Genomic DNA, 25,651 nt, shown 5'->3' on the forward strand with positions numbered 1-25,651 from the left:
GTGATAACGGTGACTGCCATTGACAAGGCATCTGTCGATGAGAAAGTAAATTTTGCAACCTGAGGTGAAAATACTGACTTTGTTGACGCCAGCAAGAATCTAGCAGGTTTTGTAACCTGGGCTGTTTTGATGGAAGGAGTAGAGGGTTCAGAATTAACTGTTTCTGAGGTAACTTGTGTCTTTTTTGAAGTAGTTGGACATTCCTCTGCCCTGGAATGAGAATGACAGGCTTTTTTAACAGTCTTATGAGATTCCCAGGACAATCTCTTAGAGGATCTCTCTCTCTTCCTTGAAGCCATAGTCTTTGAGGAAGTACCACTATCCTCTTCGGACGGAGGGTGTACCTTGATTTTTCACTTGTAAAGCCATAACAGAAGTCTAGCCTCTTTGTTTCACAAAGCCTTTTGTGAAAAAGCATGGCAAATCTTAGAGTGTCTCACCTGGTGGTCAGGGTGAAGGTAGTAGATGCATTTCTTATGTGGGTCATCCGAGTGAAGCCTCATTTTCCCACAGGTCCCGAACATCGAAATAATCTTTTGTTGGCTGGAGCTGACGTGATGGTTTATCCAGAAGAAAGTCCATTCCAGAAAACAAACTCTGTTTTGAAGAAAAAATCCGCTCAAATAGACGAGGAATCAGAAAAACTGAGCAGTTTTCAAGGAGACTCCTATCACATGACATGCAGTAGAAAATCTGAGACTGGAGCCTCTCTGCTGAAGGTACTAAAGGGTACTGTCGCCTGACTGGCTGAACTTTGGGCATTTCTAATAACACTAATAAGCTGTTAAAGCGAATGCCTTTTGCATTAACTTCAATGTAGCTTTTTCTTTACTACTTTCTATGGTAAAGTGTGACTCCCACTTCGACAACTGGGAATGATGCAAGCATTTGACTCTATGAAAGATCAAATACTGGAGAATTGAACTTTCCTAGGCTGCAAACACATTTAAGGGAAGGAGAAGTGAAGTTTAACTCCTCATGTGCTGGGTCTGGAGAGCTGGGGATGTTCTGGTAAATTTGCTTAGTTTTGTTATCTATAAAGTACGCATGGGAAAAACATAGATCTTATGAAGTCTGAATTGCATGACAGCAGGCGTGAGGATTGAAAAAAATATTAAGGACTCTAAATAGTTTTTGGGATGAATTATCGGCCTGGCCGATTTGATTGGTAATGTGCATATTACACGCTATTTTGATGTTCTGATCATAAACAGTAAGAGATGCTTTGAAAGGCTCTGTCATTTTGTTTGTTGGTCAAATTCCAGTATCACTAGCTTTTCACAGAAGGATTTCTCTTTTCGCAGCTCTGTGGTATACCAGGGTGCATTGGATCTGTGCTTGTTTTTTGTGCAAGATTTGCAAGGGGAAATGCTATCCAAAGCTGAGTTTAAGGCTTTATGATAGTCTGCTAAAGCCTGATTGTCTTCTATATTGTCAACAGGCATTGTGAACTCAAACAGTTTAGAAAAGGAGTCTGGGGAAACTCGCTGACATTGTCCTGATGCTCATTTATTAACCATTTTTATCTTTTCATTCACATCCACTTTAGGGATCTGGAAAGGGATCAAAGAGTGATCCATCCAGAGAAGTGGGAGAAGGGACTCACAGGTCAAAAACTTAGAATTTGTGAAATTTAAATCCAACATGTGACCTGCAATGAGAGTAGGACTGTTGATTTTCTGGTGCAGACCGAGCGACACTAAGTCTGAAATGAGCCGTGCTACATCTGGATTTGAACGGTCTTCTCCATGGCAAGTGAAACTGCCTAATAAAAGAAAACGTTGTGATGAAAGAAAGGTTGCAGTGTGCTTCCTTAAAGCAGTGGCTAAAGTCTTTTTTAAGGTCCTGAAGGATGGTACACAAGTGCTCCTTCCCAACAATCCTTAGGGGAGAGTTTAATTTTAAAATGCATACCTCAACCCAATCAGTGTTTCAAGTGTCAATGAAAGAAACTATGACTGTATCCTGGAAAACGATGGCAAAGCTGCCACCAGTCCTCCCTCCTCTATCAAGTCTAAGCATCTTAATTAGTTGGGAATGCCAACGTAATAGTAGGTGAAGTGGTGGAACTCAATCAAATTTCTGTAAGAAAATTGACCTCTGTTGACAAAGAGGAAAAAAGATCTCAGAGTTTGAGCGCATGCTTTGGTAAAAACCTGATGTTACAGATGTTACAGAGAAGAATGTTAGAGCGTGTGAAGCCTGAGGGTGAGAGGTGAGAACTGGTTCTGAGCATACCTATAAGAGTGTGCAGGTGAAATAGTCCGCCGACTGCGCTCCCACCATATTATCTCTGGGGATGTCTTAGAGGCAGTTAAATTAGCATTTTAGGCAGGCTGCAGGCCCTTCGAAGTAGTGTGGGAAACAGCTGGTAAAATGTGTGGCTGTAAAATTTGAGGTTCTAAAAAGTTGCCAAATCTGCATAAAGCTGCAGAGGAGTAGGTAATTCTAGAAAGACGACGGACCTCTAAAGTAAAAGGAACAGGGATCCTGGCAACGGCCGGGCGCAGAAGGGCTTGCCTTTAGCGCGCCGGCGGCATGCCCTCTACCCACATCCAAACAGACTATATGAAGGTACATGTTGGTTAGCGACTAGACTGCCGAATCCAAGATGGCAGCAGCAACCAGGAAATGGGCCAGATTAGTTAGCATTCTCCTGACAAATGGCAAAGACTGTGGCAGACCAGAAAGCTAATGCTAGAGCCATGTTCTACAAATAAAAAAACAGCTCTGGTGTCCTTAGTGTGCAGGGACCACTTTCAAAGTCTCCACTTGGAGACAGACCTTGGTGGCCAGAAATTCGACATTAGACTACAACAAGTTGAAGAGGAGCGATGTGTTGGGCCTGGTCTACAAAATAGTTGTCAACAGACACCCAGAGTAGAAACCTCATTCTTATTCAGGAAGTCTGTCAGAAGCAGAGGTGTGCAGACAGAGTAGGGACAACACCCCAATACATTAGAACATGGACGCACCAACTGACAGATGTCAACAGATGAGTGAAATGGGTGGGGCAACCATTGACTGTGTTGAGAAATCGATCTTAACTCTGTCAGGTGAAGCAGTAGTGCGTCAAACACACGATTTAATGGTGCAAAGGTATAGGACTTAGCATTGTCTGTAACCTGCATAAGGATTCAGAAATTCAGCGTGAACAGTAGTGTTAGGACATGTTCCTTTCACAAACAGTACCAGTTCTCACACTTACTTCCCTAAAATAGTGTGAATAAATAAATACAGGAACATGACCTTCCACTTTCATAATTATGACACGATTGGCCTAAAAACATACACAAATCTTGTTTGTATTTCCCTTTATACACAACACCTATGTTGTAGCTGGAAGGTGGAGTCTTCACATAAGACTCCGGAGCCACTCATGTATGAGGTAAGGGCCTGGACGTATCAATCCAGCTCGCTAACCAGAGATGTGTAATTTGCCTGGTTTGACTGCTCCAACCTCCTGCTTCAGATGAGAATGAGGAGTAACATACCTTGATAGCCTTCCCTCAGAACTATGGTGTTTAAGGGTCAAGGGGTGCCAGTTAGCAAGTCTGTCTAACTAGCATGTATTCCATCAGATCACCATGCAACACATCACTTGATACATAATGCGCACTTTGCTTCCTGTGACTCAATGTTTAGCTCGTTCTGGCATGTCTGAAGGCGTGGTGTCTGACAGTTCTCTTGTGGCTTTAAAATGGCATACTTGAGTAATATGAAGCATAAAAATAAAACATCCAAGAACAGTACTGGCCATTTATATAATAGAAGAACACAATATAACAAGATTTTACCTTTGCCTCGCTGTTTTTTCTCCTTTTGTTCACTAAGTTTATCCAATGGCAAATTTGCCATATCAACACCGTAGACTGTCCTTGACAACACAGCTGTTAGAGAGTCCATTATCTTTGCCCATTCATTTATCAACTCTTCCCAGTCAGTAAGAGAGGAAAGCACGCAAAGAAGTTCATCCCACAGTTCTCGTGAAATATAAACGCTCAGATTTGCTCGAATCCAGGCCACAATTAGAGTCTATAACAAAGAGAAAATGAATTTATAAAGTTCTTTAAATCTCACTGAATAAGATGAAAAGATGAAAAAGGCCAAATGAAAAAGTAACTTACCTTTGGTAAGAATATTTCTGGTGGAACATAATCTTTCTGCAAATTCTTCACCTAATGAATATCCTCAGGCGCCAGACTCGTCTGAAAATGTATTCCCAGCACAAGCTCTCCAATGTCACTAGTTGGTGCATGCAGATTTAGAAGCAACTATGCCCACTGCATGAAATGATACTGGACACAAATAAAGTAAACCTTATAGGATAAGAGCTACTTGTGGTGACTTTTTTATAGATAGCCACCAAATAGTCTCACAGCAGCCGCTTTTAAGCTCTGCTGGGCAAGAGACATTACATACTGTAGAACATCGTTAAGGGTGCAACCGAGACATTTTCAAGCCACACACCACTGAACAAACGTCCTTCAACATTCTGAATAAATGACTCTGCTAGTGGGACGCCAAGATGACGCCAATCGCCATGTGTGTAGCATTTGTAATTGGAGCGGAGAACCTTACCATTTTTCTTGGAAAGCAAGTTTACCCTTTGCAGGAGAGGAGGCCAAATACTCAGTGGCAGCACACTGGCATACCACATCCTCCTTGCCATGTCTGAGGTGATCGGAATCAGCTGAGCTTCATCTTCCTGCACCTTTCACAGGATCTTCAACACAAACTGAATCAGGGCAAATGCAAATAGCAGACCCTTGTAGGAGGCTGGCCTGGCTTGTAGTGGGTACCAGAGGTACTTACACCTTGTGCCAGGTCCAGTTATCCCTTATTAGTGTAGAAGAGGTGTTTCTAGCAGCTTAGGCTGATAGAAGGTAGCTATGGCAAAGCAGCTTAAGCTGAACTAGGAGACATGTAAAGCTCCTACTATACTACTGGTGTCATATGCACAATGTCATAAGAAAACACAATACACAGAAGTACTAAAAATAAAAGTACTTTATTTTTATGACAATATGCCAAAAGTATCTCAGTGAGTACCCTCAGTATGAGGATAAGTTATATGCACAAGATATATGTACACAAACCAAAATTATGCAGATAATAGCAAAAGGAAGTAATGCGAGCAATGTAAAATTACAGTAGATTGCAATAGGAGCACATAGGTATAGGGGCAACACAAACCATATACTCCAAAAGTGGAATGCGAACCACGAATGGACCCCAAACCTATGTGAGCTTGTAGAGGGTCGCTGGGACTGTAAGAAAACAGTGAGGGTTGGAAAAATAGCCCACCCCAAGACCCTAAAGTGCACCTACTACCCCCAGAGAGCACAGAAGTCGTGATAGGGGGATTCTGCAGGAAGAACAAACACCAGCAATGCAACAACAGTGGATTTCCGGACCTGAGTACCTGTAAGACAAGGGGACCAAGTCCAATAGTGGCGACAGTGTTGAGAGTGGGCAGGAGCCCAGGAAATGCCAGCTGAGGGTGCAAGGAAGCTGCCACCTGTTGGAAGAAGCTTGGAGTTCTGCAAGAACGAAGAGGACTAGGAACTTCCCCTTTGGAGGATGCATGTCCCACGTCATGAAGTAGCTTGCAGAGGTGTTCCCACACAGAAAGACCGCAAACAAGCCTTGCTAGCTGCAAGGGTCGCGGTTAGGGTTTTTGGGTGCTGCTGTGACCCAGGAGGGACCAGGATGTCGCCACTTGGAGGAGGAGACAGAGTGGGCGCCCGGCAAGTCAGGGAGCCCTCACAGAAGCAGGCAGCACCCGCAGAAGTACCTGAACAGGCATTTAGAAGAAAAGTGAACCGGAGTCCACCCGAAGTCACAAAGGGGAGCCCCACGACGCCGGAGGACAACTCAGAAGGTTGTGCACTGCAGGTTAGAGTGTCGGGACCCAGGCTTGGCTGTGCACGAAGGAAATCCTGGAAGAGTGCACAGGAGCCGGAGCAGCTGCAAATCACGCTGTACCCAACAATGCAGTCTAGCGTGGGGAGGAAAGGACTTACCTCCACCAAACTTGGACTGAAGAGTCACTGGACTGTGGGAGTCACTTGGACAGAGTTGCTGAGTTCCAGGGACCACGCTCGTCGTGCTGAGAGGGGACCCAGAGGACCGGTGATGCAGTCTTTTGTTGCCTGCGGTTGCAGGGGGAAGATTCCGTCGACCCACAGGAGATTTCTTCAGAGATCCTGGTGCAGAGAGGAGGCAGGCTACTCCCAGAGCATGCACCACCTGGAAACAGTCGAGAAAGCCGGCAGGATGAAGCGATACAAGATTGCTAGCAGTCGTCTTGCTACTTTGTTGCGGTTTTGCAGCCTTCCTGAGCAGTCAGCGGTCGATCCTTTGGCAGAAGGTGAAGAAGGAGATGCAGAGGAACTCTGGCAAGCTCTTGCATGCATTCGTTATCTGGTGAGATCCCCAAAGCAGAGACCCTAAATAGCCAGAAAAGGAGGTTTGGCTACCTAGGAAGGAGGATTGGCTACCAAGAGAGGTAAGAGCCTATCAGAAGGAGCCTCTGACGTCACCTGCTGGCACTGGCCACTCAGAGCACCCCAGTGTGCCACAAACACCTCTGTTTCCAAGATGGCAGAGGTCTGGGACACACCAGAGGAGCTCTGGGCACCTCCCCTGGGAGGTGCAGGTCAGGGGAGTGGTCACTCCCCTTTCCTTTGTCCAGTTTCGCGCCAGAGCAGGGCTGGGGCATCCCTGAACCGGTGTAGACTGGCTTATGCAGAGATGGGCACCATCTATGCCCATCAAAGCATTTCCAGAGGCTGGGGAAGGCTACTCCTCCCCAGCCTTCACACCTATTTCCAAAGGGAGAGGGTGTTACACCCTCTCTCAGAGGAAGTCCTTTGTTCTGCCTTCCTGGGCCAGGGCTGCCTGGACCCCAGGAGGGCAGAAACCTGTCTGAGGGGTTGGCAGCAGCAGCAGTGGAGACCCCGGAAAGGCAGTTTGGCAGTACCTGGGTTCTGTGCTAGAGACCCTGGGGATCATGGAATTGTCACCCCCAATGCCAGAATGGCATTGGGGTGACAATTCCATGACCTTAGACATGTTACATGGCCATGTTCGGAGTTACCATTGTGACACTGTACATAGGTAGTGACCTATGTACAGTGCACACATGTAATGGTGTCCCCCCCACTCACAAAGTCCGGGGAATTTGCCCTGGACGATGTGGGGACACCTTGGCTAGTGCCAGGGTGCCCTCACACTAAGTAACTTTTGCACCCAACCTTCACCAGGTGAAGGTTAGACATATAGGTGACTTATAAGTTACTTAAGTGCAGTGGTAAATGGCTGTGAAATAACGTGGACGTTATTTCACTCAGGCTGCACTGGCAGGCCTGTGTAAGAATTGTCAGAGCTCACTATGGGTGACAAAAGAAATGGTGCAGCCCCTAGGGATCTCCTGGAACCCCAAAACCCTGGGTACCTCAGTACCATATACTAGGGAATTATATGAGTGTACCAGTATGCCAATGAGAATTGGTAAAATTAGTAACTAGCCAGTTAGGGACAAATTTGGAAAGCAGAGAGAGCATAACCACTGAGGTTCTGGTAAGCAGAGCCTCAGTGAGACAGTTAGGCATCACACAGGGAACACATACAGGGCACATACTTATGAGCACTGGGGCCAGGCAAGATGGTACTTTCCTACAACCCTCTGACCAACTGAGTCTGATCGCGGTCCACAGAGAACCAAGGGAGGTTTATGGCACAAAACCGAGGACACACTATCCTCTGGGCCAGCACAAAGAGATCCACCTATCTGGAGAAGATCATGTCCATCAGTATGGGGTTCAGCTCCCACTTGTGGTGCACTAAGGAAATGTGACTCAGAGCATCACTGTCACATCGAGGGAAACTGCAATGTGTTGATATAGTGGACTATGGTGGCAAAGTCTGAAAGAATCCACTTGGAGCATCCAAAGGCTGAAAAGAGGAAGAATGTTTTAGGAAGGCAATCCAACTGCACCTCCAGCATGTTTATGTGCAAATGCAGCTCTGACTTGAACCAAAGGCTCTGAACCAGTTTGTGGCCCAGACTGGTGCCCTAAGCCAGCAACTTGGCCAGGACTGTGTTATGCTGCACTTCGAAGGAACGAACAAATGAAGGTTGGAGGGAGACATCCATCGGTGCAGATCCTTATGAACCAGCTCGAAGACCTGTACCCAAGCCAACAAGCTTCCTTAATGTTGGATTCACTTGCTTTTTCAGTCACCTCTGAAAAACTCGGATGTGCAGCCACCTGGCAACCAGCATGATGCACAATGCCATCACTCCCAGCAGGTGTAAAATGTTGAATACTGGGATAATTCCATCTCTCGAATATTAATTATCTGAGGGGGAAGAAAGGCCTTCATGCAACATCGCCCCTACAAAGTTCAGTCTCTGCTTGGAAGTTATAGGAGATTTCTGGGTGCAGAAGAGAAAAGTAGGTGTCCTTGAACTATCTCACTGGGGAGCTAGTCCCAGAGATTGAGTCGCAGTAATGCTTGTCTTGAAGCACTGTGGAGGGGAGACATTTTTCACCCAAGAGGCATCTGCTAACTAAGGGCGTATCCATATGCGTTGGGAAACATTCAAACCGTTACTTACCAAGATTAGAGATTGCAAAACTATGCCTTAGGAAAAATTCACCTACAATGAGGGAATGGTGGTATCAATTTATTGATCTATGTGAGATCAAGCTCACTTTCACACAAAATGGCATGGATCAATAAAAACATAATCCATTTGGCAACCAATAATTGCTTTCATAAACATATTGTAAAGATTACTACTCCTACTAAAAGACTTGATTCATAATGATTAAATACATATTGTACTATTACGCTTAATATGATGTTTAGTAGAGCCATAATATCTGAATATAGGTATTAATGTACCTTCATTTGTTTATTCTATTATAATATATATTTTAATGAGAAAGATATAAACCAGATCACTGTTGGGGAAGGGGATTAACAGCCTTTGAGCCACAATCTTTTGATTGGCCATATACCTTATCAGACATGGTATGGGCATCGACTGTCTCAAAACTTTCTTACCTCTAGGCAAATCTCTGGGTCCTAGGAAGATGTTCTGCCTACAGCTTGTCATCAAAATGTGGCTTCATTTTCTCTTTTGTCACTCAATCTCAGACAACTTCAAAGACCATGCCGAAGGAGATTCCGGTTCAAGGGAGGCATCAGACATTGTTGTAGAAGATGGCTAACAATTGGATGACAGTGGCTTGCACACCATTACTGTCTACTCAGGTGTTCGGGCTTGGGACCACGGAGACATGGAGTAAGTAGGTCTGAAGCTCAAAGTCACTAAACGCATAGCAGGGAGCTCAGCTTTGGGGAATGGCCCACAGGGTGCTGGAGACACCCTAAACAAATCTAAACATGATACCTGGAGGGCCTCAACTGCAGGGAGTCGGAACTCCACCTTTATTAATGTCAGCATCTTCTCTGGCAAGACAGATTCTGGTGTTCCCTGTCAGAAAAGAAGAGGAAGGGTAATGCTTCAGCATGTCCCTGTGGACTTTGGCCAGAAGTAGCTTGGCCTCCTGCTCCTTTTTGGCCTTCGGTGTTTAAGGAACTAAATTTGCAGGCTGAGATTGAGTTCCAAGATGCAACATACAGATGTTATGCGGATTCAATAAGGACATCTTCTTGTGGCATCTCCATTAGGCTTTAAACCCTAAAATCTTAGGAGTTGACATCTGGCACTTAGTCCATGTTAAAAACGGAGCTCGTTTTTTCAGTAAAACAGTGAAAGCGTTTTGGACCATGGCAATTAGGTGCAGAAAATTATTAACTGACACAAATAAGTTAGTTGATGCCTAATATACCGCGATAGCATCACTTCCAATGGGCGAAGTTGTAACTAAAGGTTCACCGCACCACCTGGTGTAAGTGGAGAACAGTTGCTAATGAAAGTTTCCAAACAGACAAGACTGGCACCTGAATACAATTCATAATTTAAAACATCTGTAGGAAGATGTATCCATCAGAACGCATTGTTTTAATTTACATGGACAATCTAATTTAACAAAAAAATCAACTCCATCTGGATGCCACAAGCATTGCCCCTGAGTAGATACTAAATAGTAACACACGGACAGAAGGAAATCAATGCTTGCATTTAAATAAAATAGTAGTTAACAAATGAGCTTGTAGGTATGCAATCCATTGACTTAATTAATGGCAAATAATTAGTGTTTGCGCCACTTTGAGGGTCACAAAGTCAATTTTTATTCTCTTCTTTTCTGACATTTGTGCAGTGCAGTGCAGACGAGGTCAAAGTCTTTGGATTGCTTTGCAAAAGCTAAAATTAATATAAACAAAGCAGTGAAAGAATACAAAATGCAACAGTAGTTCATAAACTCAGACACAACAGAACAAAATACGTTGAAAAAGACACACTAGACATTTTCCTGAAATGCACATATTTTGACACAACTTAAAACACATTGGAAAAAAAACATTTTTAGTCAGTGGCAATGCGAGAACTTTCAGGTTTTTCTTATATTTGTTTGAAGAAGGATTGAACGTTTAATACTAAAAGGCAGGTACCACTCAATTTGATGCACCATTTTGTAAATTAAAGAACCTAGTTTAATAAGTATTGGTTGGGCAAACAGTCCTGATATTATTGTGCATGGAGATGTATTGGTCTTGCCAATGCTTAAGATGCAAAAGGAGAGGGTATTAAATGTAAACTTACCAGACGATTCCATGTCATCAACTATGTTTAAGATAATTTCTTTTAAAAATCATTACTTTCAGATGTGTTTGCTCAAAAAGAGCAACTCAAGTGAACCAGGATACAACTCCCACATGGGTTAAGGTTTTACACTAAACCCCAAAAGTGGAGCTTTGAGTTGTGGTGACATGAAGCCATCTTGTAACCTTAGCTATGTACTGCCTTAGATAATGTGCAGCAAAACCAATATTTGACTGACAAACCCATAGAGAATCAGGTGCCACAAACCTCTGTGAGAAAAGTTCCACAGAACTCGGGTTGGTGGGCAACCATACTGGCTGCATCAATGTGCAGTGTTGTATGTGTGTGTAGGGTGGTGTGGATACCCACACAGGTGATATAAAGGCAAAGCTTGGACAGAAAGGACGGCACACAAAACCTGCACACACTGTCAAAGAAAGGAGAGAAAAGACTTGCACAGATCGTATGAATGTGCACACATATGATGACTAATGATAGGACTCGAAACACATCAAAAGCCAGTCTTGCAGCCCCTATCAGCCAACCCTTTTCTGTGTTCTCGGTGAATGAGCAGTCACTACTAGAAATAAAATCACTCGCACATACCATGCTATGGTTGGGAAATCTGACTGAGCAGCAGTGGTGGCTCCTCCACTACGGCTCCCCGCCAGCAGCAGCAAATTGAAAAATAAAACGATAATAAACAATGTTGGATGACAGGCATGGAAGGGGAGAGATGTGTATTTCCCTCAGTGCACATGTATGTTTGGCCGGCTGTCTCAGGATGGCCAAACACACATGCGCACTGAGCATTCTCCAACCCGAGCTGTGTTGCCGGTTGGAGACAGCAGGCATAGGCTCCCAGTCTGCCTGGGAGCAAAAAGCCTGGGAGCTCAGGCCAATCCTGATGCTGCTCTTATGCTTGAGAGCAGCGTTACGATTGGCCGCAGGCCAGACTGGGAGCCTGCAATGAGAGTGGTGATGGGCTTGAGGAAAGCTTTTTTTTTTAAAAAAAATGTATTCCTATTTTGTTGTCTTTATGTTTGTGCCCACTACCCCCGCCACTTTGCCCAAACGGCAGCCACTGCTGAGCAGTACATTTTTGTCAGAAGCAACTCTCCCCTCTGGCCTTTTCTCCCTTTTCAAAGCAAGAGGCAGAATTGCATAAACTAACAGCACCCAAGTGCTCCATGCAATAACAGGCACTTTAGACCTTTGTGCTCCTTTCAATCCCTATCAACCCCTGCTGTGTAGAAATACCTCAACTGGACCCACTTGCCATCTTATAGCAAGCGTGACCTTAATCAAAATTTCTGGTGTAACAGGTGTATAAAAGCCAATGTTAGTTGGTTGCATAATATTTTAGCTGACCCCATCTGGTCCTAAAAGCTCTGAGATGAAGAATTCAAAGTCTAAATTGAAGGACACAGGGTGATTCTGGTTACACCAGATTCAAATCAAAGGGAACTGTTAAGGGAAAACTCATTATAGACCAAGGCGTGGTCTTTTAGGTCGTCAACAAATTTTCTGCACCTGGAAAGCTAATACTGCTTCTTCTGATTGACAGCGTCAGCTATAATAAGGTCAGGATTTTCATAAAATGGTCAAACCCAATTCTGTGAGAATGCATCCAACATGTGTCCTCCACTGACTGGCGGTGGCAATGCTTTAAGAAGATACCGCTTGGATCGAGCTAAGATAGATATCCACCTGCAGGATCCTATGTACTCCGAGCCAATATATTACAGGACAGAGTATGATGGCATCAGCTATATGCCAAATGTCATCAATAGCGAAGCAAGAGGACACCCAGGTCGCAATCACAAGCGTAGCCTTAAAATACTATTTTCATTATTTGTTTGAACTCATTTACATTGGTATAATCAGCTTTCATACTGTAGACTTGGAAGATTATGCTTAGCTGTTGACTACCAGTTTTTTTTAATCCATTCAAAAACTGCACCACTGGTGTCTTAAAATATGAGCAGTTTCTCTCTTTAGCAGACCCACTTAATTTAGAGTCAAGATGAATAACAAGTTAGTCAAATCTGCTAATGTGTTCAAGCAAGGAGTGTTGAGATTCAAGCTTCTTGGATACTCTTCACTATCATTCAAAAACAGGCTAAACGATAGGAGTGCTAGGAAACAACCTTGCTGAACACCATATAGGATAGGAAAACTCTCAGTGCACCCCAGCTGGGCCAAAGTGCATTCTATTATATCAGTGCATATGGCCAGAGGAGCAGAAACCACAGAATCCTCAAACCTCAGACTTTTCAGTGAGAGACACAGACCAGATCATATAAGGAGTTTAAATTCATGGAAGCCAAATACAAGGGGATCCCTTTGCACATTCTATATTTCTTGCACATCATAGAAAAACGCATGGCCTCACCAACTAGGTCAATGCTCTAAAACCTGCCTCAGCATCTCAGAGAATAGCTGCCCGGTCAACTCAATCTTGCACTCAATTTAATAAAATGCTGCCAAATATTTCACCAGCCCTATCTAACAGGGATTAGGGTATAAAATTACTGCATCCATCGAACTTCCTTTTTTATGCAAAGGGATATGTGTTCCAAACCCCCATAAGCAGGACACAACTGCAGATGTTACTGTGGCAATATAGGCCTTAGCAAGCACTTGAACACATGCAAGATCGGGACCCAGGGCTTTCATCTGTTTTTGTCCCAGAATGGCTAGTTCAGCTTCATCAGGTTAGAAAACCAAGTCACCTCTCAAGAGTTTTATGGTTAGTTAGGGTTTGTAATAGTCAGTGTACTTTTAACATTATCAAATGCATACACACGTCTAATGATTTAGCGATTTGACTGCATTAATTTATGACATGGTAGTAAGGCACAAGAGAGCTTGCACTTTTTTGCCAACATTATATGTCAGCCAGCATTCAGCGTAAAACCAAATGTATTGTAAAAGCAGCTATTGATGGGTGGCTTGGAGGTGGTCAGATAAGCTGAGATCTTATCTATCAATTGGTTATAGAACATCAGGACCCTAGCCTCATCACCATTGCCACAGAGAAGGATGTTGCTACACTTACTCAATGTATTGCTCATTAGAGTGAAAACAAATTTAACATAGTTCTCAGTTTCATACGTAATTACCATTCTATTGTTCACTCTTATAGTCGTAATGGATAACCCCCTAATATCATCAAACTAACTTTATTAGTACGAGAGTCACTAGGGGCAAGATAGCTTTCCAGAATAGGTATTACCCTCATTTCATGTACCAAGCTCCAGCCTTCAATATTAATTATAGTACATTCAAAAAGCTGGACCAATTCCCCCATTTAAGTCTTATTGTCTAGAGCATTGGAACGAGTCAGGCCATTATTGGAAACAAATACCACCCTCTAGAAGCAAAGATGCAATGTCCAACCTTTCCCCCATCGACTGCTCATACTCTAAGCCAAATAGATCTCTGGGATCCCCCCAAGCTATAATTGCGTCAATGGTGAGACTTTCAATCATCTCTCTAATTGGGGAGATGTTAAAATCCCCATACATCAATATAGCATTGTTGAACATATCAATCACACTCACTTTGGTTGCCAGTAATACTTCCCTAAGGGCTGTTAAAATGAACACCTTATTGCAGTTTCATTTTGGAGGAACACAGATATTAATAATGTCAAGAATCTCACCTAGAAGGCCTAGACCAGCAGGCATAGTATACAAGATGTTAATGGGCTGGTAGCAATAACTCTCTTCTGACCCCAGATGACGAACTTGGTGGAAATTCATTGCAAGGCTTTCAGTTTGCAATGAACTGTTCAAGACCTCACAAGGCACCCTTCTCAATGATTAAACCACATAATTCTTCCCCTGCATAGTTTTCATGCAGGTGGGCTTGGTTGTTTTTGAGGTCTTAGAGACACACCTAGAGGAAGTTGCAGTGCTAGGGACTCCATTATAAGAGTTTTTTGCTCGGTTGACAGTTAGTGGATTTCTTCTTGGATGTAGAAAAGACACTGTCATGGTGGGTCCCAGTTAATTTAACAGCAAGCATGTGAAAGAGTTTAAGTTCTGGGTTCTTTATTTTCTACAAGCCAGCCTGTGTATCTCAGTCTTTTATTAAGACATTAAACAAACAGGTCTCACACTAAGTAATCATTTTCCGAAATAAATAAAGCTTCTGAAACAACTGCCTGTGTGTTTTTTTGTGCTTTCTTTTCTTTAACCTTCTTAGGCTTTTGCTTTTTTCTCTATTCTTCACTCTTCTTTTTCAGTCTTTTCCTCTAGAAACTTTTTATTTTATACTCTTTTTTTCATTTGAGCATTTCTTGACCACCTCTTTTTTTCTCTAATTGTTCCTTATATATTCTTTGGGAAACCTAGGTTACAAACACATTTTTTTGGTCTCAACATTTCCTACTGAGGTCCTGGTTTTTAAGGTAAAAACAAAATGTGTAAAGTGTTTTAAACTGAAACAAAAGCCTCAGGAACTACAATGCAAACAACAGTAGTGCCTGTAATTCACTTCAGGATGTCCCTTTCTTCAATTTGTGTGGTACACAACTCATCTACCTCCTAAATGGCCCTGATAGTGCTGCATTATTGTCACGCACCTTGTCTCCATGATCTGTCCACAGGCTATAGCAGGGTTTGGAATATTTACTGGAGTGAGAGAAGATACCATCCATCCTCTAGTCAAGTCTCTGCCTCTTCTTCCTCAGACTCTGAATTCCGTCTGTCCTACTGGAGAGCTCAGCTCAACATGCTGTGTTTCTTGAAGTTCTCTCGATTTCTGCTGTTGTAACTCCTGGAGTCTTGGTGACAAACTTTCTGCATCTCAGCTCCATTTTGACTATGGATGTCTGTGTCAGCGTTGGTGCCCTTTGCTTGCTTCTCCTTCTTTTGAGACTCTATTTGTCCTTCTGGTTTTATACCAGTCATCATCCTGTTTTTATATCAGTCTTCACTCCCTTCAGCTATCTAGACTGTTTCCTCTATCTACTACTTGTCTGTCTAGTCATTTCTCCTCATCTGCTATTCCCTGTACGTCTTTTTTTTTTCTTTTATACTGGAATCCTTGGCACACGTGGCACTTGTCATACAGTTAGGTCTTCCTCCTCCTCAGAAACATTCACCTCCCGCTTTACCATTGATCTTCTGAATCCCTTTATGATAACCTTTAACCAGCAAACAGATTGAAAAAGGAAATATTACATTCTCACAGTGGTTCTTCTCAGTTTGTAAAGGCAGGAGTAAGGCTACAGAGTCAAGGAAAACTGAGAAGTATCAGTTTTGACGACTATCACTAGAGACTACTGCTCACTAGAGCTTGTAACCCTGCCAAGAAAAATGGTTATGAATTTCTTCAACAATACAAGAAAAGAGTTTAAAATTCTGAGTGCACAGTGTACTGCAAACATAAACTGTCGGTTAGGAGAAAAGGCTAGGAATAGCTCCTTCAGCAAACGTCTAGCAAAGAGATCAAAAATAGCCCGAGCAATTTCTTTTAGAAGAGGAATATCTTGCTTTCTGAGAGGCTCTACAGCTCAGTTTCCTCCGTTGCAGCACTTTTTTTAATTGGGACATTTGGAAGACCATAACCAGGTATAAAGGAGAAACTTGCCAATGGCACAGGGAGGGTAGCTTTGCAGGGGTCCAGTCCGTCTGCCTGAAGTCGAGATCCCTCTACATGATGTAGCAAGGCTCCGACAGTGTCTCAGTGGAAATGCTATGAAGTTGGCTTTGAACAGTGCTTTTCAACTTTATATCCTCTTTGTGATATATGTACCCGGTAGGGATTGGGGAGGAGAATGGTGGCCCGATTTAGAGTTTGGCGGAAAGGTTACTCTGTCACAAACGTGGCGATTATCCTGTCCGTCTTATTACGTGTGTGTTGTATCCTATGGTACCTGTAATAAGGCCAACTGGCAACAGGATACCCACCATGATTATGACTAAGTAGCCCATCTGCCAAACTCTAAATTGGGCCCTTAGAAAAAAACAGAGCTTGCAACTAGATGTGTGACTGAGGTACTGTACTAGGGGAAATGGCAGGTGGTAAAACGTAGGGTGATGAGCCAGTATTCATTGCTACATTCTTCCTGATCATTTGAGCAGAGGAATGCCTGTAGATCAGGGAAGAGCAGCTAGTACATTGTTACATAACATGCACAAGTGTTTGCGTATAACTCTATAGGTGAAAAGTTTGTAGATAGTCATATTAGCAGGGTGATGCTGTAGGCAAAATAAAAGGGCAACAAAAGCTTGCACTAGAGCAACGACAAAGATGCAGAGCACAGAACAACTGCTGGATACAGTCTGATTATCTCTAACTTGGGACCTTTGCACATGTTAACGAGGCCACCCCACAGAATGAGGAGACTGGAGGGCAGTGAGTAATATGTAGTTAGATATCCACAAGAAAGATCAGTACCCAAGTTAAGTAAATTGTTCTTTTTAAGGATACTTTTAACCACATATTCTACACCTTTTGAAAAGGTACTAAAGCTGTACCTACCAAAGGTCTGGTGAGTGAACGCCAATCAAAAAGTCGTACACTTCCAAGTTGGTTAAGTGCCTTTTCCTTTGGACCTACCTGTTAAGGCAGTGGTGTTTCATGAATTAAAGTATCAGTGCTCACGCTGCAACACGGCAGAAGTTAAGGACAGGCACTCCTTGTGTCAATACTTTTCTAGAGGTCTCAGTTCTAGTGGACCCGGATCTTAGACCTTCCAGGGACTGCATTTTGGTCGGTGGCAGCAGAACTTGATGAATAAGACTGTTCAGCTTGACAGGGTTCTCTTCTGTATTTCCTTCCTTTTCTTTGTGCCTGAAAGCCTAAAGAATGAGCCAAAGAAAGAACAAAAATATACTAGCAAAGTGATCAAACATGGAAGTAAGTCACGTCTTTTGGAAGGAAGGTTGTTCTAGTTCTTACCACTAACTTATCCAGAAAGAAGGTGGTGTGGGTTGGTTGATAAAACAACACCTAAAATTTACTCAGGCAGTGTGCTGTAGAGGTGGCAATAAGAAACACTTTGTTAAAATCAACAGCCTTAAGGAGCAACTAAGAATTGGCCCGCCATTGGGACTACAACCTGGTTTTGATGTTCTTGAAGCATCAGGAGTGGTTTGGGAGGAAAGATGTGCCAAATCTTTGATGAAGTGCATCACAACTGGTGATTTAAACAAGGATGGTTATCTGATAAACAAAAAAAAGGCCAAGAGGGCCGACAAGTAAGCTTTCAATGAACCAACTGCAAAGTCAAGCTGGGCCAAAGAAAGGACAGACAAAAGAACATAAGAAAGTTTGGCCTATAACAGATTAGTATTCTGGGCACCACACCAGGCAACAAATTATCCCAGTGTAGATGGACATAGACATCTGGCAGCAAGGATTATAACCATGAACTTGGTTGTAAAAATAAATTCAAACTACCACAGTTTAATCTCCACAGCTGTGGGTGCAGATTCTGTGATTTGAGTGCAGGACCTTGCCCTGTTGCTAAGATAGCAGGGTCATCCTGATGTGGTAGTTGTATTGAAGGGAATTACTCAGACTCTGAAGCCTGGGGTACCACACTCTCTGACTCAGTCAAAGGCCATCAAGATACCTTGTCACTGGTCCTCCCTGATCTTCTTCAGTACTTGAGGCAGCAGTGGGGAAGCATCCAACCTGAAATGTGTCTCCTAGTGGTTGTTTTGGAGGAAACACCAGAAGCAAAACTGCTGACACTGCATGCTCTTGCTGGTGGTGTAAAGATGTAGTCAACTTTGGAATATCTTGAATATCCCAGATTGTCTAAAGTGCGTGTGTGTGTGTGTGTGTTGGAGGCAGGGGGTTAGGAGGGTGGGGCTTGAACATCATTATGCCCATTATGTCCAATAGTGCCCAATAAATGGATTCCTCTGCAAGGGTCTTAGGTGGTGACTCTCGCTCATTGATCGAGAACCTCAATGGTGTCAAGAGGTTGGCTATCTTTTTGATATGGCCCATGACTGACTGAGTTGTGGAAATACAAGTACTCCTGATCTACGAAGACTGGTAACGACCATTATCATCGCTTTTGAGAACACCGGAGGGCCCTCCATAAGGTCGAAGGGGAGCACAGCAAACTTTAAGTGTACTTGGTTGAAATGTAGATAATGCAAGTATGTCCTGCAAGTCCAAGGACACCATCCAATCTTCTGTGTTCAGAGCAGACAGAATTTGACCCAGTGCAAACATCTTGAATGTATCCTTCAGCAGGAAGGTAGTAAATGGACAAAGGTCCATGCTCGAGGTCGCTGAGCATTTGTGGGATGAGGAAATATCGGGGTAAGCATCTTTCGCCTTTCTCCTCAGAGTCCTGTACCTGTCCAATGGCACTCTTGGGAAGTAACACATTTACCTCCTGAATAGAGACTGACACGGGTCCCTCCGAAGTTTGTTCTGGTGTGGGAGTAAGGTTGGGGTGGGGAGGAATCGAAGGGTAAGGAGTAGTACCCTTTTGAATGATCTGTTCACCCATTTATCCGACGCAATGGTAGACCAGCTGAGGTTGAAATGTTGAGTCCTGCCTCCCACCAACTTTGCAGGAACCACTGATGATAAATGAAGAGACTTGATAGCCGCTACAGCAGGGGAGGAGGAAATGGAGGACTAGTGTCGCTGCTGCCCTGTGTGATGTCTGTCGGTGCCACGTTCTCTGTCAAGAAAGACTGGACTGCCCTGCTGTATCACTGGTTGGAAAGGCTTATTTTTCTTATAAACTAGCCTTCTGGACTACCCTCTGGAATGTTTAAATTAATGAAGAAAATGATTTGTTGGTGTCAATAATCCCAGAGGGTGTACAGTGACTCGACTGTCTCTAAATCTTTCTAGGGTTGAGTTACATGTTTGCCATAAAGAGTCAGGACTCATCGATAGGTAAATCTACTAAGGATGCTTGCACATCGCCAGAAAATCCAGGTGACCTCATCCATGCATGTCTTCTTATGCACAACAGTGGTGGCAACAGCCTGCCAGTGAAATCATTAGTAATTAGGCTTTCCCGGATTACATAGTACGCTGCACCCAGCCCATTATTTATCATCGGAGTCAGAGAAGAACGGAGGTCCCCTGGAATGGGTGTCAAGATATCACTAGCAATATTCCACAGACCATGCATGTACTTATACATTAAACATAGTGCATTTCTGGATCTAAGGGCCAAGCTTGCAGAAGAAAACCTCTAAACAAATACATCAATCCTCTTAGATTCCACCTTGCCTTGGGAGGATTGTTCAGGAAGGAATTAGAACTGACTTTGCTAGTGGAAGCCTGCCCAACAAGGTGTTTGATTTCTTAACCAATGCCAACAGGAGCAGGTCTCTGTTGCTGGGCTACTGGCCAGGTGACTTGCAATCAAGAATCAATGAATTAACCGTGTACCCATCAAAGCATCATTGATTGACTCACTAATTGGTAGTAAAGGCTCAGATCACATTGGCCCTGTTTTGTCAATTTCAGTGAGAACAGTTTTTGTTTCAATGGAGGGCGCTTGCAGATATAGCACCTCATATCCACTTCAGACCACCACTGCAAAAAAGGTTTTGTATTCTGCTGGTAGCCTTCGTGGTGAGTCAGGCTCTGTGTCAGGGAAGGTATCTAGCCAACTAGCATTTTGTAAATCTAAGCATTGTGCATCATCAGTATATTGCGTGGGGAGAAGCCCCAACCCCCTCTTAATCAGCAATATCCTGAGGAAACCTAGAACCTTCTTGGTATGGTTAGAATCAGAGCCAAAAAAGTGAATGAAGCATCTGCTAACAGTTGTGTCATTAAAGGCATAGTGCAACACTGGTGGAGCTACGGCTGATGTCGGTTTGAGGTCCAACATGACCTCTGCATCAGGTTTCCATCAGCGCCGGTGAGGATCGGTGTTCGCATCAGTGCATTGAGAACCAATGTGAATTTTGAGACCAGTGTGGAAGTTTGTAATGGAGTCAGTACACGCATAGTAAAAGGTCCCAATGGGGCATATTTGGTTGTAGAATAGCCCACCAGTGGTAGTTTAACTGTATGCACCTGTGGCTATATGGGGCCTTAAGGCAAGCCATAGGGAGTTGAAATTGCATCAAATATTTGCAGCATGGCCTCCTTGAAGGCAGATCTGCTGCAGAGTCAACAACAGGCCCAGGGAACAAGGGAAGTGCCAGGACCAGCAAACAGATCTGTTCTTGAATAGATGACTTCGAGGGGGTAAAATGTTCATCTCTATGCCCTAAAGTCTTCTATTTTGAACTAAGGTGGCAGTAGGGGGCAAGTCCCACTGTGTCTTTTTGCATTTGGACTTCAACTTACCCAGTGACTTCTAGTAAGAAGTCAATCGTTCAGGGGAATTAATGGCTTCACGATAGGGACAATGACCAGGCCTGTGACTTCAAGCGAGCGATGTGCCTTAACACTGGCCTTATCTTATGTTCCGCTGTATAAATCTTTGCCTGCAGATTCCAGATAGCCTTTGGGTGCATGAGGATACACTTGTCACATGACTTGAAGTTTTGATTGGATTTAAAGCACCAAACAGAGAGCTTATTTGAGTCCATGGCAAACATCTGCTTCCTGGCACCTTCTGAAAGTTATAGTTGTTTTGATGAGGCATTGCTCCCTAGCAAACTGTCTAACAGTTTTGGAAATCGTCAGAGACTGAGCAAAACTCCAGATCAGCATGGGAAGGTGCAGAAAGAAAGGAACTGACATCGGCATACAGAGGCAGTCCTTGTATGAGGCCCGGCTCTGTTACTTTCAGGACAGTTAAGAAACCAATGTGGGTGGAGTGACACTTTGCCGCTTCCAGGTTGCTGTTTATGTTTTCTAAATCGAGAGCGGTGTATCAGAATATTCAAAAGGTGAGGAATTTGCAATTAGAAGTATCTAACAGAATAATAAGTTTCCTCCAACAGAAAGTCATATTTTGCTATATGAGGAATAAGAATAGTGACTTAGAGATTGATTTAAATCTAGGAGGACAGCCTGCCGTTCCTCCATGGAGACAGAGTAAATTACTCTTTCCGTAGGATGAGAGATCGCCCACCTCATGTATAAATGACCACTATGCAGGCGGTCATTTATAAAAACATTGTCAGGAACCGCAGTTCATAACAGGAAACAGTATTTTTTTTGTAAAGAAAAAATAATGCTCCTCTCAACATGGAAGCCTTCTCTCATGGTGGGTGGAGTATTATTACAATTTTACTGTTTCTTATTACCAGTAAAAACTGACTACATGTCCACCCATCTAAATTGGGAAGGTGGACATGTAGCCATTTCTCTGACAGCCCTTACTTCCAAAGAGCCATCTGAGAGATTGGCCACAGCAGAGACAAAGTGATATCTGCTGTGTCGAACCTAAAGGTGTGACCACATTCAAACAGGGTAGGCGGACCTTCATACTGGCTGTATGTATACTCTGTTGTGACGAAGTATACATAGCACCAACATAAAAATTACCCCCTTAGTCATCCAAAACTGGAGTAAGAGAAACCTGCCTCTTTTCTTGATATCTAGGGAGGCATCCCAGAAGGATGTTTAAGTCAACAGACCGTTCCTCCATGTAAGCATTAGGGACCATATTGAACCTTTGAGTGACCTGACTTTATTCTGCAACTATGCCAGTCAAATAAGTTACTCAACTTCGGTAACACCTTATCTAGTAGAGACTATCTAATCACAGATTCCTTACCTTACAATATTTCCCAGGTGTCAGACAGGAGCCAGAAAATCTTGAGCAGTACCTTTGCGCACCAGTAGGTGGGGGGTGGAGGGATTCACTCGAATCAGCATCCACACTGGAAGTGACAAGTGCAGTTCCCATATAGATGCCACCCTAACGCACTAACATCAGATTCTTTTGCATTAACTTTCTGTGCCATTAGCGCAGAGCCATGAAAGAATGCTGATGGACCAGTGTGCACACAATGACCTACAACGGTCATCCTATGTAAATAAATCTATATGCAGAGAGAGGAGGATGGGAAGGTTGGTAAGGAATCTGCAGCTAGATAGTTTCTATCAGATAAGGTGTTCCCGAAGGTTAGTAACTTGTTTGAGATGCAGGTTCCTTACCTTAGAATAGATACCTAATAGATACCTAAGCAATACTTCCCCAGAGGAGGGTCATCTGCGAACAGATTTAAACTATGCTTCATGGAGGACTGAATAGGCAAAGTACCTGTCACGACAGACATGATTGTCCAAAGAGTAATGCACGAAAAGTGTGCAGAGGCGCCCACATCGTAGCCTGACAGATGCCCAAGGTAGGACCTCCATAAGGTAACACAGAGGTCACTGACTTTGATCTACTGGAATAATTTCTCAAGTCCTCAGGGAAATGTTTCTTGGCCAGTGTGTAGCAGATTTTAATGCAGAGCACAATCCTTCTTGAGAAGGTCCTTTTCTGCACAGCCATTCCTTTCTTTGCCCCGATGAATGAAGAGTAGATCACCCACCCGGAACTCTTTGATACAACTAATGGAGAATGATAACATTCTATTTGGGTCCAAGCGGGGGAGTCTCTCCTCACCTTTGGAAGGGTGAGGCAGAGCAAATAAGGTCGGCAGTGTGATGGTCTGTCCTACATGAATGGTGTCACCACTTTTGGTAGGAAAGAGGTACGTGTTCTCAGAAGCAGTTTATCTGGGGGGGGAAAAGACATGTAAAGAAGGTTCACAGAGTGTCTGAAATACGCTAATGAATGGCTGTTTTGATGGTCAAGAGATGCAGAGAACAGCATTGCATAGGCTCGCATGGTGAGCACATAAATAAGTCAAAATCAAGTGCAGGTCCCAGCATGATGAAGGACTTAGGTGGAAACTTACTGGAGACCTTAGAGAAAATGGGTTGCAACAAGTGACTTGACCAGGAAGGAGTCCCCTGTGCAGAGCTGGGCCAGTACCCCAAGCAGGGCATCTGTGAGGGCTTATTTAAAGGGAAGAGAGGTTCTTTGGGGTGACTCAAGGGTGAAGCACCTTTGTCAAGACGTTTGTCTTGACTGCCACTGAAGGCAGAATAAGGTCCAGGACCTCAGCCACCTTCCTACCACTATGGTAAAGGAAGCTCCCTTCTCTGGGGTTGCCCAGCTCTGGGAAGTTGGGGGCAGCTCAGAGCAGACCTAGACCCAGGCTCTGCGGCAGATGAGTCGAAGACGGCCCTTGAGTGATGACCTTGGTTCCCGCACCTCGTCTGGTGACTTGGACCGGTATGGCAAGGTTGACAAGCATTTCGCTTTGTTATATATATATATATATATATTTTTTTTTTTTGTGTGCCTTGATCGATGACTGAATGTGATGACAGGAATGACTACACAGACCCAGGACTTGCCACATGACTGGAACCATTGCTGAGTTGACTGGTGTCAGACAGTCAGGAGGTTCAGGGATCACTCCTGAAGCACCTTGGGAATTCATGGCTCACCAGTCTTCACACGCCTTGGAGTCCTGACCTTACTCCAGGAACCAGAGGCAAAGTACATAGGGGTCTGTTAAAGACATCTGTCTGGGACAGGAACCACAAGGTTTAAACCACACAGGTTTTTTAGGGGTCATCTCTAGCACATTGGGAGATCATGGCTTAAAAGAATTGGACAAAATGTTGAAAGTTTAGTGCAAAAGAGGGAAATTGGTAGCTCGAATGGAGCTGAAAGAAAAGAAATGTGACCTTGATGGGGCGGCGTCCATATAGGCACAGCGCACATAACTTTCACCAAGGACATAAACAATGCCACCTCCCGGCACTCACGTACTGCTCAAGATTTTCTAGAGCCAGTCTGGCGACTGGGGTATATTCTAAGGTAAGGAATCTGTGGCTAGTGGTCTCTATCAGATTTAGAGTAGTAGGTATGAGCGACGGGTATGTTAAGACATGGGCTTGCTGTGCCGCACAGGTGTGAACCTGCACCTAACTGATGAGGCCTTACTTGCCGACACTGGTCAGGGGTTGATCTCTGAATGAAGTGGCATAGGGGATGAAATACAATAGACTCTGATGAGACACAAATGATATTAGTTACCAATTCCATTCATCATTTTTGTGGCTTCTTAAGTGTGAAATTTCACCCATCAACCGACCACTGCTGCTTATCATAGTCCAGCAGTCACAAGTTAAAAACAGAGCATCACTGATAAAATAAGGAGCCCTGCCAATTCACACCTCGGATTTACCAGAAATGCATAAAGGAGTATGTGGGCTGGGTATTATCCTGTATGCCTGTGATAAAAGTCTAAATACAGAAAAACTGTCTCGGTCTCAAAGTCCCAAGCCTGAAGTACAAGTTACTTACCTTCGGTAACAACAGATCTGGTAGAGACATATTCTAGTTGCAGATTCCTTACCTTAGAATTTCCCCCAGGCGTAAGACTGGATCTGGAGATTTTTCTTCGAGCAATAACCTTGAGCGCCGGTAGGTGGCTTGGTCGACTCCGTGGGCGTCGTTATCGCCATCGGGAGTAGTACATAGATGCCGCCCTCGCACAGTGACATTAGTTTCTTTTAATGACTTTCCACACCAAAGCGCAGAGCCGCTAAGAACACTGATATTGGTGCGCCAGAACAAAGGACATGAAAGCGGTAATCCCTGCCCCTAGAAATGAGTTCGCGAGCAGGGAGGATGGGTGGGCGGTAAGGAATCTGCAACTAGAATGTCTCTACCAGATATGTCATTATCGAAGGTGAGTAACTTGTACATCTACTGTACTTCTAGTTGCAGATTCCTTACCTTAGAATAGATACCAAAGCAATGCCATCCTCTGTGGAGGACTATGAACCAACATCACACGAGGAAGTCCTGCAGGACCGAACGACCAAAGTAGCTGTCCCGACGGACCTGACTGTCCAGACAATAGTGCTTAGCAAACGTGTGAAGGGACGCCCATGTAGCTGCCTGGCAGATATCAAGGTCAGGAACTC

General features: G+C 43.9%; 1 protein-coding gene across 5 annotated transcripts in view; it reads right to left on the minus strand.

Moving 5' to 3' along the window:
- Positions 1-25,651, minus strand: part of RALGAPA2 (Ral GTPase activating protein catalytic subunit alpha 2) — a 1,651,508-nt gene that overhangs the window by 968,356 nt on the left and 657,501 nt on the right. For all 5 annotated transcript variants that reach the window (XM_069234346.1, XM_069234347.1, XM_069234343.1 and 2 more), the window contains exon 15: positions 3,798-4,035. In XM_069234346.1, the coding sequence (XP_069090447.1) occupies positions 3,798-4,035 (238 nt within the window). The remainder of the gene's footprint in view (positions 1-3,797; positions 4,036-25,651) is intronic.

This window comes from Pleurodeles waltl, chromosome 5 (assembly GCF_031143425.1).
Source record: "Pleurodeles waltl isolate 20211129_DDA chromosome 5, aPleWal1.hap1.20221129, whole genome shotgun sequence".
Lineage (NCBI taxonomy): Eukaryota > Metazoa > Chordata > Amphibia > Caudata > Salamandridae > Pleurodeles > Pleurodeles waltl.